Below are 12,136 nucleotides of genomic sequence, written 5' to 3'. Positions count from 1 at the left end.
CCCAGGCCGGAGGGGGAAGGGCTGACTAGGGGCTGGCCAGGGAGATGTGGGCAGAAGGCACCGAGTGCAGGTCAAGCGTCTGGTCCTTTCCCTCAGGGCACCAGGCTTGGGCTTGGGGCTGTCCCTCTGGTGGCTGCCTCAGGTGGGGTGGGGCAAGCCACAGGGGCCCCAGGAAGTCCCCAGAACCCCTGGCTCTGTGAGGGCTCCTTGGGCACTCCTGCCCGACCCCCTCTTTCATAACACCCAGCTGGGCACCGTGGGTCATCTGCCCTTTCACTGGTCTCCTACTCTAGACTGGGGGGCCTGGAAGGCGGGACCATGAACATTTAGCCCCAGACCCCTCCCCTGCCCTGAGGCCATACCTGCCCTCCACCCAGAGTCAGTGTTCAGCGGGGGCACCCACGGGGAAATGGATGGATGGAATGACCATGGAGTTGGCCCCATAGGCGACGAGGGGCTCCCAAATTAACCTCCCAGCACCTGCCATCCCACCCTGGAGCCCCAGTGAGAAGGCACCACCATTCAATACTTCGATGATGGGGTTCATGACCACCTTTGGGACCCACGCTGACTTCCTAATTTGACCACCCCACCGGCCGGCTCGCCACGGCAAGCAGACATGGGCACACATTAATTGGATCAGTGGGAGAGCCTGTTTTCTGGAATTCTGGGGATCATGAAAGTAATCAGAGCTGTGGGAGGCTTATCGGGGACCCCTACACTGTGGGGCATGGCCAGCCTGCCCCAACCCTGCGCTCCCTCCAAGCCCCGCCACTCTGGGCCCTTGGCTGGTCCCGCCCTCCCCTCCCCTCCCTGTCTACCCCCGCCCCTGCACCTCTCCAGGCCCCGCAGGAGATGGTCTCCAGGAGGGCTAACCCCATCTGGAAGAAAAGGGGAGCTATGATGGTGGGCCGGAAGGAGCCCGCCTCTCTGGGCTTCAGGTTCAAAGCCCAAAGGGGCACTTGTGACCACCGTGACCTCCTCCGGGAAATGGCTCCCTGAGATGATCCCATTCAGTCAGTCAGTCACCCACTGAGACCTACTATGCGCCACTGGGGTGTCCTCACTGAATCCTCACCTCCCTGGGTGGGGGTGCCGCCCATCGGCAGACAAAGGAGTCATGGCCAAGGGCAAGGGCCTCTTCAAAGGGCACCAGCTAGTACCAGCTCCTAGTAAGCACCTCTCCCAGGATGGCCTCCCTTCTCCAGGGCGGCCCCTCCAAACGTCACCGTGGGTCCCCCAGCCCTGGCCGCCACCCCTCCTGCCAGGACACTGAACACAGAGGCACAGCACCTGCCCCGGCAGAGCACCCCCATGCTGTTGGCCATGAGGGACGTGGGAAGAGGAGCTGAGGACCCCAGGAGACCTGGCCCCACGTCCTGCTGCCTTCACCTGACAACCGTCTTGGCTTCCCCATCTCAGGGAGTGGTGACTCCAGCAAGACGGACGTCTCACTGTTGCCCCGATGCGGGCCCCCTGACCGGCCCACTAGCCCCAGCACCTCAGGGGCCTGCAGAGGGATGGAAAAGGAGCAACTCTCAGAGGGCCAGGCAGTTAACAGCCAGAGTATTAACCACGTGCCAAGATTCATGGTAAAAATGTAATCCTGGAAACAACCTTCTAATGTAGGTGCTATTATTATTATGCCCACTCTACGGATGCAGAAACTGAGAATCAGAGAGGTTCAGAAACTTGTCCAAGCCACACAGCCAGGAAGTGACAGAGCTGGGATTCAAACCCAGGTGAGTCTACCTTCTTTATCACATACTTCATCGGGGAGGCTTTCCAGGGGAGTAGGGACTCATATGTACTGTGAGGGTAGGAAACTCTGAAGGGAAGGACAGAAGAAAGAATAGTCTATGTGGAGGGTCTCTTTGTAGTGCCTTGAAACCCAAAGGGAGAAATCAAAGTGAGGTAGTCATTCACACCCTAGTAAGAAGTAGCACTTAAGACTTCCTCCATTAGGGTCAGGTTTAGAAGTAGGGCAGAGAGCCTTGGGGGACCCCACTTAGGGAGGGACTGGGCCTGCCAGGTGGGGTGGAGGAGACAAGAGGTGGAGAGTAGGCAGTCTGGGGGAAAGGGACAAGAAAACCCAATGACAATCCTGGAGGCCTCAGATGGGTCTCAGCAGGTGGCCAGTCCCCGGGAAACCTCTCCTTGAGTTGGCAGGTTTGAGACCACGATGCCAGCCAGTCCTTCAACCCTCAATGAACGCCCCAGAGAATGGGGCTGCCCTCCAGGGCAGGGGGTCTGCCCAGAGCAGCTGTGCAGCAGGGGTACCCCAGGCCTGTGGGTAAGATGGCAGCCTATGCGTCCCCAAACCTGCTCTCCCCCTGCAGCTGTCCCCATCTCAGGTGACAACGGATGTTGTCAGATGTCCCCATCTCTATCCTTTGCTCAGGCCCAACACCCAGCAGTTGTTCTGGATGCTGCCTCCCCTTCCCTCACACCCCACACCCAGCCCGTCAGGAGACCCTGTCCACTCTCCTCCCAAATACACCAGAACCCTCTGCCCACCTCCACCGCCACTGCCTGGGCGGTCAGAGCTGCCACCACGACTCTCCTGGTCCCTGCCCTGCCTTCCGTCCTGAACTCCCAGCTCTGCCCCCTCGCTCCACACAGACACGGCCACACCGTGGCTCTGCTCACAAGCGCTCAGCAGGCCCCACTCACCCCCAGCCTCCATCTGTCCCCTTCACCTCCCCGGCCTCCTCATCACTCTGCTCAGCTACTCTGGCCTGTCCCCATTTCTCATAGGTCAGCACCTTCCTCTGCACCTTGCACCTGCCGTTCCCTCGGCCTGGAGCTCTTTCCCCCACTCACAGGCCTGGTGACCCTTCACGTGCTCAGGCCTGCACCCAGGTATCACCTCCCCGGGGTGGGGGGCTTCCCAGGCTGTGCTGCCCCAACCCAACCCACTCACTGCCCTTCTGTTTGGGGGCATTTTTGGTCTCCATAGCACTGATCACTGTGATGCTTATTTTTAAAAGTTTTCTGTCTCCCCTAACTAGAGGAAGTTTTTGGTCCCTGCTGTATCCTCAGTGCCTATGACAGCCTTGAGCCAAGAGTGGGTGCTCAATAAATATTTGTCAAGCATGCAATCGATGAGCAAATTAAATCGACAGTGACAACCCAGAGGGCCAAGGCAGTGGAGCCTGCTGGGTGGGAGAAGGGGTCCCTGAGGGGAGTCTGGAGGGAGGCACGACAGGCCACCTCTGAGTGACCAGCCCGGGGAGCAGCCATGCACGGGGCTAAAGGTGGCCTGGGTGCCACACAGGAGTTTGGGTCTTCTGGGGGGCCAGCGGGGATCTGGCGCTGTCAGAGGTGTGCCCTCGGCTCTGGGCTTCAGGAAGGGTGCTGGTGTGGCCCGGAAGCAGGGGCTACTGGAAGGGGGGGATGGGAAGCCTGCTTGTCTGATGGGACAGGTGTCATGGGCATCCACAGGTGAGTGGGCTGCACCATTTGGTCAAACACAGACAGGACTCTTCCAGCTGGGCACCGTCCTAATGCTTGGGGACGTAGCTCTGTGATCCTTCACTGCTGGGAGGGCAGGAGGCGGAGAATACCGGGAAGGTCAGAGCTCAGCCACCCCGTGAGGAAGAGTGCCCCACCTTCAGGCCCTGCCTCCACGTGCCCCTCTCCCACCTGCCCCCAGGCTCTTGCCCCTAATGGTCCCCCAGCCAGAAGCCCCCCATCCCTGCTCCTCCTCATCTCAGTAGGGCCCCCCATCTCCTGTTGAGGCCAAATCCCTCCACCAGAGGCTCTCGCAGCTCTAAGGGCCTCCCAGGGGGTGATTCATGTTCTCTAACCGCTGGGCCAACCAAATACCCTTCAGGGGATGATTTAAAAAAATAATAATAAAAAAACACTAGTCCCTGAGGGCCGAGGGGGTAGGGTGGGGGGCACAAGTGAGGGAGAGGCCCCCTCTCGAGCACTGTGAGGAGCGGGACGGCCACTGTTTGCCACAGTGCGGTCTCATCCAAAAGCATTTACTGAGCACCTACTACATGCCAGTTCTAAGCACTGGGGATCAGCAGTGGACTGCTGTTCTGGACAGGGGTGGGGGGCGGAGACAGATAATAAACAAGATAAAGAAATAAAGTAAATCATTAGACAGCTGGAGATCGGGGTGGCCAGGAAAATCAAGGCAGAGGGAGGCAGGGTGGGGGGTTGATATTATAAATGGAATGAGTGGTCAGGAAACCCCCCGTCCCCCTGACATCTGAAAAAGATGTGAAAGGAGGGAAGGCAGGAGTCATGTGGCTATCTGGGGAAGAACATTCCAGATCAAAAGGAACAGCCTGTGCAAAGGCCCTGGGGCAGGAGCCTGTCCAATGTGTTTGAGGAAAGGCAAGGAGGCCAGGTGACTAGAGGGGAGAGTCATGGGAGAGGAGGTCAGTGGGATTTGACATTTCTGCCACAACCCGATGTCCGTCTCTATCTCCAGTATGTCAGGCTGGTGTTTCCCCACAGCGTCTCCAGCCTGGAGGGTGGCCACTGACAGGGGCAGAACCACAACAAACATCAGTCATCTGAGTGCATCAAAGAGCGTCGGCCCGAATATTGGGGTGTCCCTGTGCAAAAAGCTTTAATCCGAAAGGAAAAGCCGTAAACATTCAACAGAATTAAAAGTAAGAACTTGTGCTCATCAGAGGACCATTTCAAGGGCAAGTGGCCACTGGGGGGGCGGGATTCGCACATGTGCGAGCAACCAGGACCAGGCCGAAGAACACCCACAAGCCGGTCGGACAGCCTGATGGGAAAACACACACAGAACTTACAGAAGAGGAACCCCCGATGAGCAGCAATCCAGGGGAGTGCAGTTAGCGCCACCCCAAGAAACAGCACCATGCCCCCCCTCCCCGACGATGATGCCAAGATGCCAAGTGCCGGGCGGCCGTGGAGACCCAGGGCCCCCCAAGGACCCTGGGCTGGACTAGAAGAAGCACCCTGCCGAGTGTGGCCCCCTGCTTCTTCCTGACCATGCAGCTCTGCTCCAGGGCGTACCCCCAGCCATGCAGCACGTGGCCCCCAGAGCACCTGGACGGAAGGTCCAGCAGCTCCGTCCACAGTGGCCCAGGCCGGAAGCCGCCCCCACTCCTCCAGCAGCGAAGAGAGGGACGGCAGTCACGTCACTCACACGTGCTGCCCCAAGACAGCCAGCTGTGGGCCATCCCCCCCCCCCCAGCATGCCAACACGACGTTTTAGTGAAAAAAGACCAGCCTTTGAAGTACAAGCTGGAAGACTCCGTGGATGTGAGGTTCTAGACCAGGCAAAAAACGACCTCTGTCAGTTAGGGATGCTCTCAGGTGGCCAAATGATGCAGAAAACAAAGAACTGCTTGTCACATACGCCAGGGCCCTCGAGGCCTCCCGGGAGCCAGAGGGAGCCGTGACTGGGGAGGGGTCTTGGGGCGTCCCTGGAGGGCCGGCAGCAGTCATCTTCTTGACCTGGGTGCTGGCTGTTCTAAACTTAATCTCTAAACTGCACAGATATTTATTCCCTTTTCTGCATGCTGGTCACAGTTCACAACTTTGAAAAATGCTAGTTGGGGGAGCGAGCGGGGTGGACGCACAGCGGGAAGAGCTCTGCTTTCCGGGGCACCTGCTCCGTGCCTGCAGCAGCTGACCCACTTTCCCACATCACAGAGGGGACGGGGCTTGCCCAAAGGCCTGCGGCAGACAAAGTGGCCACGGCAGGAGCGAAGGCAGAGGGGACCCTGTGCAGAGGAAGGCAGAGGAGTGGATTAATTTGGGGATTAGCTGCGGCGCCCCGCGTGCAGACAGCCAGCCGGGACTCGCTAATAGCCACAAATCCTGGCGTGTCACAGGAAGACTTGGGCAAGCTGTCAGCGGCAGGAGGGCTGAGGGAGCGAGGGCAGGGGGACCCAGGACGCCAGGTCAGAGGTGGCCGGACCTGGGGGAGCACGACCATGGGCCGGCCCCTGCGGGGCCCCCAGGTCAGAGGTGGCCTGACCTGGGGGAGCATGACCGTGGACCAGCCCCTGCACAGCGCTGGGGCTGGAAAAATCGAGGGGGCAGACCCAGGCTCTGCTAGAAGGGGCTCCCCTCCGGGGCACGCTGGAGGGCACTCCATCGACCTGCGCTCCCCACCCCCTCACCTGTTTCCCAAAACGCATCCCTGCTTCCTCGGGCCTCCCATGGCCTTTGGGCCTCTTGGGAGGTCTGTCCAGTCTATCTTCCTTGCAAACTATATTCATTCTTCAAGCCTTGGCTCAAGTATCCCCGCTTCCAGGAAGCCCTCCCTGATATTCCAAGCCAGTGTCCCTGGCCTGGGATCCCTGGGAAGATCTGTTGATGGGCCTGTGTCCCCCGCCTGCCCTGGAGGGTTGGCCTGGGTCTTACTCAGTCTCAGCGCCCAGTGCAGGACTCGGTACACAGACAGGGAACGAATCCACTCAGGGGGTGGGAGAGTGAGGGGCAAGAGAGGCACAAAAGCCACAGAGAAAAGGTGACAGGGAGAACAAAGAGTTTGTCATGTGGACAAGAAGGCAGGTGGAAGGGCATTCTAGGCAGGAGAACAGCACAGGCCAAGGCAGAAAGGCCTGGCAGCTTATTTGGGACTGGGAAGGGGGACTTCAGTATGGGGTGGGTGGTGAGCAGAGGGAGTCGGTAGAGGGGCTGGGGCAAGGGGAACCCACAAAGGGAGCCATTGAGGGGCAAAGTGAGAGGGTCCTTTTGTTCACTCATCACATATTTCCTGGACCCTCCCACAAGCCAGGCTTGGTTCCAGACCCCACAGTGAGGATGGGATGTCGAGTACGGGATGGGGCAAAGGACCTGCCCTCCAGGAGCTCAGTTCAGACCCCCAGGCCCAGCTTGCAATGAGCAGAAATGCACTCTAGGGGCAGGAGGCGGGGCCCAGGCACAGGGTCGTTCTCTGGACACCCCAAGACCCCTTCAGTTGGACCACAAATGCCTCTGCTCCTGCCTGGGGATCCCACCATAGTGTGGTTCAGATGCCCCATAGTGAACCTCCATCCGGGCCCCTGCTATGGGCCAGGTCTCAGGTGAGGCACATCATTCTCCCAACAGTCCTGCCAGGGCGGGGGGTGGGGCGGGGGGGTGATTAGGATATCCACTTCACAGATGAGAAAACCGAGGCCAGACACTGGATCTGTGGGACCCCAAGCCCCATGACCTACCCCTGTTGACCAACTTCCCCTACATCCCTCGGGACCTCTTGGTCCTGGACCCCCAGCACTAAATGCAGGACGGAACCCTACAGGGGCAGCCCCTGTATCAGCTGGGAAGGACGGGTCTGGAAAGGCCCTTGAGGTAGCTCTGAGAACACTAATGGGGGGAGAAGAAGAGGAGGGCAGGACCCTCCCCAGTTGTGGGATGCTATGCTGCGTGCGTCCTGGCCCCATGGGATCCCCATTCCCACCAGCTCCAAAATCCTGCCTCGGCTGAAAGCCCAAGGGGCCCAGAGCAGCCCAGAAGCCCAGGCCCTGGCTACTGCCACTGGCCTTTGGGACTCGGCCCAGGGAAGCCCTCAGCCCATTTGGCAAAGCCATGCCTGATGCCCTTAGCGTCTCAGGCCGTGGATCTGCCCAGGTGGCTCACCTGGCTCACCGGCCCACCTGTGTCCTCTCTGTCCCCACTGCCCAGCACACAGGGGTGGGTGCTCAAGGCCTTGGCTGGGCATGGAGAGCGAGAGAAAGAGAAAGAGAACCACCCCCGTTCCCCAAGCTGGTCTTGGGGTGCCCCACGAATGCCACCTTGCTTTCAAGTCCCAGCTGAGTTAAGTAGTGTCCCCTTCTTCCTAGGGACCCATCCCAGGTGGGGAGACAGGTGAGATGACAGCCAAGGGGGGGGGCAAGGGTACGGGGGAGGGCCCTGTCCTGAGGTCAGAGGCCTAAGCTCATCTGTGTGGCCAGAGCCAGGGCTGCTCCTCCTTGGGCCTCACTGGCCCCACCTGGACCTTGACCCTGACAAGGTGGATCTGACTGAACATCAGATTTGGAGTCTGGGCTCCTATGACCTAAGACACTGGACCCCTCCTCCCAGCCGGGGACAACTGTGTCCATGCCCTGTGGGACCCACAAGTGAGGGCTGCACTCCAGCTCAGTGGCCAGGAGATGGCCCTGCTCTGAACAGCCAGTCTGGGGCCTCTGTGTGAGCCCACCTGTCTCAGGCTGCCCCCTGGGCATTCCCAACTCACCCACAGCACTAAGGGCCAGCTGGGTCTCTTCCCCCTAGACCCTGGGGCATGTTCTGGAACAAGCCTGGGCTCTGCGAGGTCCCAGACTCTCAGGGAATGTGCGTCCTGGCTACCTAGCACGTTCCCCATGGATGCTGATTCTGGCCTTGGGAGGAGGGGCAGCCAGAGGGGGGAGGTCAAGAGACCCTCTGGACCTTGGGGATGGTGCTGAAACCCAGCAGTCAGAGCTGGGCCTGCTGCCCACACAACGCCTCAGCTCAGACTCCGGAAGGAAAACACGGGAGGGGTGTTCCCAAAGTGGGGGTCAGGGTGGCCAAGGGAAGTCGAGGAGGAAGTCGTGAATATTCACATCAGCTGATCCCCGGCCTGCCCCGAAGGGAGCCCGGTCCAGTCCACGATGGCTCAAAGTTTAGCACCCGGACGGAGGCCGCAGGGGACGCTCCCCAGACTCGCGGGATTCCCCCAAAATGGCTACAAGACGCGCCCGCCTCGCTGGCCAGCCGCGAGGACTCCATCCCCCACCCCCGCCCCCACGAGGCGGAAACTTAAAAGCTCAGAACCAGGCAACTGTCAGCTGGGGGCGGGGGGGGCGGGGGGGGGGCCAAGCCGGCGCGGGGACCCAGCGCGCAGCGGGCGCGGAAGCCCGGAGGGTCCCGGTGGGGGGGGGGCAGTCGAGAGTCCGGGGCGGTGCACTGGGGAGTGGGGGGGCCGGCGCAGGCCCTCGCGGCGCACCCCCTCCCCCCGCCCCCCGCCCCGGCCGCCCCGGCCCGGGCCGAGGAGCCCCCGCGCGCGGGGCTCCCCATTGTCTCGCGGCGCGCACACACGCACCCCGCGGCGGCACCCCGGCCCGCGCCAGCCCCGCCGAGGCGGCCCGGGCCCCGTGGCTGCGCCCGGGCGGAGCCCTCCCCGCCGCCCTCCCGAGCGCCCCCTCCCCGAGCCGGCCCCGCGAGCCGCTGCACTCACCTGAGTTTCTCCATGTCTGCGGCAGAGGCCTGCGAGAAACCAAACGAGAGGGTCAGCAGGCAGGAGGCGTGCGCTCCGCGGCCGCGCCGGGCGGAGCCGGGCACAGCGGGCACGGGCGGGCGCGGCGGCGGGGCGCCCCGCGCGGCTCTGTCGGCGGCAAGCCCGGCCCGCGCGCCCCCAGCCCCTGCCCCCGGCCGCGGTCCCCCAGACTCCGGGGGGTGCGCCGGGCCGCGGCCGAGTAACAGGTGAGCCCGCCCGGGCCGCCGCGCTCCCCAGCACCGAGTTACGCCCCCCCCGGGGGGAGGGGAGAAGCGGGGATCGGCCCGGGGACTCGGGATGGCACGGCCCGGGGCGATCCCGGTCTCGCCCGAAGAAGGGGGACCCGGCCGGGCCCCGTTAACTCTCCCGCGGCCGCGGCCCCCGCCGCCCCCCCCCCCCCCCCCCCCCGCCCCGCCCGTTAACCCTTCCAGCTCCGCGCTCCCTCCCGGAGGAAGCCGAGCCCGGAATCGCAGAATCTCCTAGTCGGAGAATGTTCGAATCCGGGAATTGGGAGCCATACGGGATTGCAGAACACGACACTCACACGATCCGAGGGTGATGGCATTTGGGACCTCAGACTCCTCAATCAGAGACCCCGCTGCCCTCAGATTCTGGGGTTCCGGGCCTGGCTCGCCCCTCCCGGGCCCGAGGGATTAACCCTTGCGCGCCCGGCTCGCCGGCGGGGCTCCCTGCCGGGCTTGCGCAGACCCGCCCGCGCGCGGCTAGGAGACCCTCCCTGCCCAGCCCCGCACAGCCGGGCAGCCCCTCCGCGCGCCGGGCGGGGAGACCCACCCGCTGCCGTTAACCCTGCGGGCGCCGGCGAACCGTGGGGACCGCGAGCGGCCCGGGCGGGATCGCACTTCCTGCGCGGAGCGGGGGGCGCGGGGCGGGCTCTCCATCGCCCGGGAGAGGCCGCTCCCGGGGGCTTTCCCCCCGTCTTTCCGTGCCACGACTGGCACTAAAGGGGGACGGGGGCCTGAGCCCAGGGACCACGCGACACACCTGGGAAGACTGATGACTGCCCATCCCGGCCCCTCGCTCCGGGCGCCGCCGCCGCGTCCGCCGGGAGCGCGCTCCGCTCCGGTCCGGGCCCCACGCCGCCTCCCCCACCGCCCCGCCGGGCGAGGGCGCAGCCCGGCCAACAGCGCCGAGCTAGGAGGCCCGGCCCGGGGGCCTCGGCCAGGCTCGGCCGCCAACTCCCCGGGTGCTGGGGCAGGCCCTCCCGGGACTCCGCGGGCCCGTTTCCTCACCTGCGAGCGGGGGTTGGGGGCAGGGGGAGGCGGACGAAGCGCTCTGCTGCCCTTCAGCACCCGCGGGCTGCGGAGGGGCTGGGTGCGGGAAGGAATTTGAGAAGGAAGGATCCACCGGGGGCCCGGATTGGCCGCCAGACGCAACACTCACTCTAAAAGTTGTTGGGAGACCACGAGCCCAGACCCCCTCTAAATACCCTCCTCCCCTAAAGACAAAGAATTGGCCGCCAGGCCAGTGCCTCCCCCGAAAACCCCCTATATCCACCCCAGGCCCACCTTTCCCAGGTCCCCATCACCGAGCTCCGCACACTAATCCCAGAATACAGCAGGCGCTCAATAAATACGGACAGTGCATGCCTAGATCCTACACCACTGTGGCTTGTCTTTTCCTGCCTCTTCTCTGGCTGTGAGTTCCAGGCGGGAGCCCTGTCCCTTCACCAGGGCACCCCCAGCACCCGGCAGGCCTGGCCTCCACAGGGCCCCGCGCAGGGTGGGAGGAGCCGTGCTTTCTCAGGGTCAGCTCCAACCAGGTTCATACCCAACCCCAAAAGTCCAAGTGTTCCTCCGTCCACCAACGCTTTCTCACACATTCCTTAGCTCTGGGATAAGTTCTTGCGGTGGGAGGGGGAAGCCAATGAGGTGAGCCCTGCCCTCTGGGGGCTAATGGTTGAGAAAGGACACCCCTGCTCTTTCCTGGGAGCCCCCCTCAGCAGAATGGCAAGGATAAATACTGGCAGTACCCCCCCCCCCCAACATACACCGTCCCCATGCCTTAGCCTTACACGTTCGAGGCTCCATGGCTCCTCCGGGACAGCTCAGCAGGGAAGCAGTCACCCCCAATTTACAGACAAGGAAAGCAAAGGCCAGAGCTGAGCCCAGCAGGGCCTGGAACCCAGCCCTCAGAGAGAGGCCTTTTCCCCCCAAAAGGCTAAGGACACCCCTCATATGTCTCCAGTTGTCTCAATCACTCACAGTGAATGACCTGCCAGGAAGTTTGTCTAAAATTAATAAGAATGTATTAAAATTTAATTTTAAAAATTGAGCATTAATTATGTATATTGAGTGTTTCAGCTCTTCTAAAAAATCTGTCTGGGAATTTCGCCCCCAAGAAGGAATGTCAGGGGAGGCCACTGAGTTGCCCTGGTGGTGGGGGTGGGGGCGGGCAGGGCAGGCAGGCTGAGGGGAAGGAGAGGGGCTCTAGCCCTGGCACCTTGGACCCCCTTCCTTCACTCCGCTACTCCAGACCCCGAAGCCTGGCTCTGACCTTTCCACGATGTCTCAAATTCTCCCCAGACCCACTGCCTGTGCCCTCATCCTTAAAGGTCGCCTCCTCCAGGCAGCCCTCCATGGAGACCCAGTGGAGTTGTTTGGTTTAGGTCTCCATACCAAATGCATAATCCCTGGGGCAGGGCCTTTCCCTGCCATGTCCCAGGGCTAGCCTAGCACCTCACCCAGGGTTCGGGAGCCTGGACACAGCTCTGGATGCACATGTGATGAGCATTCACAGCTGTATGTGGCTGGGGAGCAGGGTGAGCAGTGAGGCTAGCCCTGTGAGGAGGTGCTATGCTTTTGGCAATGGTCTTGGTGTTAGGGCCAGAGCCCCAGGTTCACGTGTTGACACTGCTAATAAGCACAAGATTTGGGAATATTCCTGAGATGCCCCTTTTACGGACAAGAAAAACAAGACCAGAGCCTGAAA

The 12,136-nt window shown here is 62.2% G+C and overlaps 1 protein-coding gene across 4 annotated transcripts in view; it reads right to left on the bottom strand.

Moving 5' to 3' along the window:
* BEGAIN (brain enriched guanylate kinase associated) overlaps positions 1 to 10,518 on the bottom strand; it is a 28,687-nt gene extending 18,169 nt beyond the window's left edge. For 2 of the 4 annotated variants that reach the window (XM_034992417.1, XM_034992419.1), the window contains exons 1-2: positions 10,438 to 10,518; positions 9,149 to 9,177 (exon numbers count right to left, since the gene is read on the bottom strand). In XM_034992417.1, the coding sequence (XP_034848308.1) occupies positions 9,149 to 9,162 (14 nt within the window). In that variant the 5' untranslated portion in view covers positions 9,163 to 9,177; positions 10,438 to 10,518. Of the gene's footprint in view, positions 1 to 9,148; positions 9,178 to 9,731; positions 9,784 to 10,189; positions 10,262 to 10,437 lie in introns of those variants that run through there. The other 2 variants (XM_034992416.1, XM_034992418.1) reach the window with 2 other exon arrangements.
* Positions 10,519 to 12,136: the final 1,618 nt, after the last annotated feature.

The sequence above is a fragment of the Mirounga leonina genome, unplaced genomic scaffold (genome assembly GCF_011800145.1).
Source record: "Mirounga leonina isolate KUSES-001 unplaced genomic scaffold, KU_Mleo_1.0 Mir_82, whole genome shotgun sequence".
Taxonomy (NCBI): domain Eukaryota; kingdom Metazoa; phylum Chordata; class Mammalia; order Carnivora; family Phocidae; genus Mirounga; species Mirounga leonina.
Note: the sequence above shows the minus strand (reverse complement) of the source record. Positions and strands in the feature narration are given on the sequence as shown.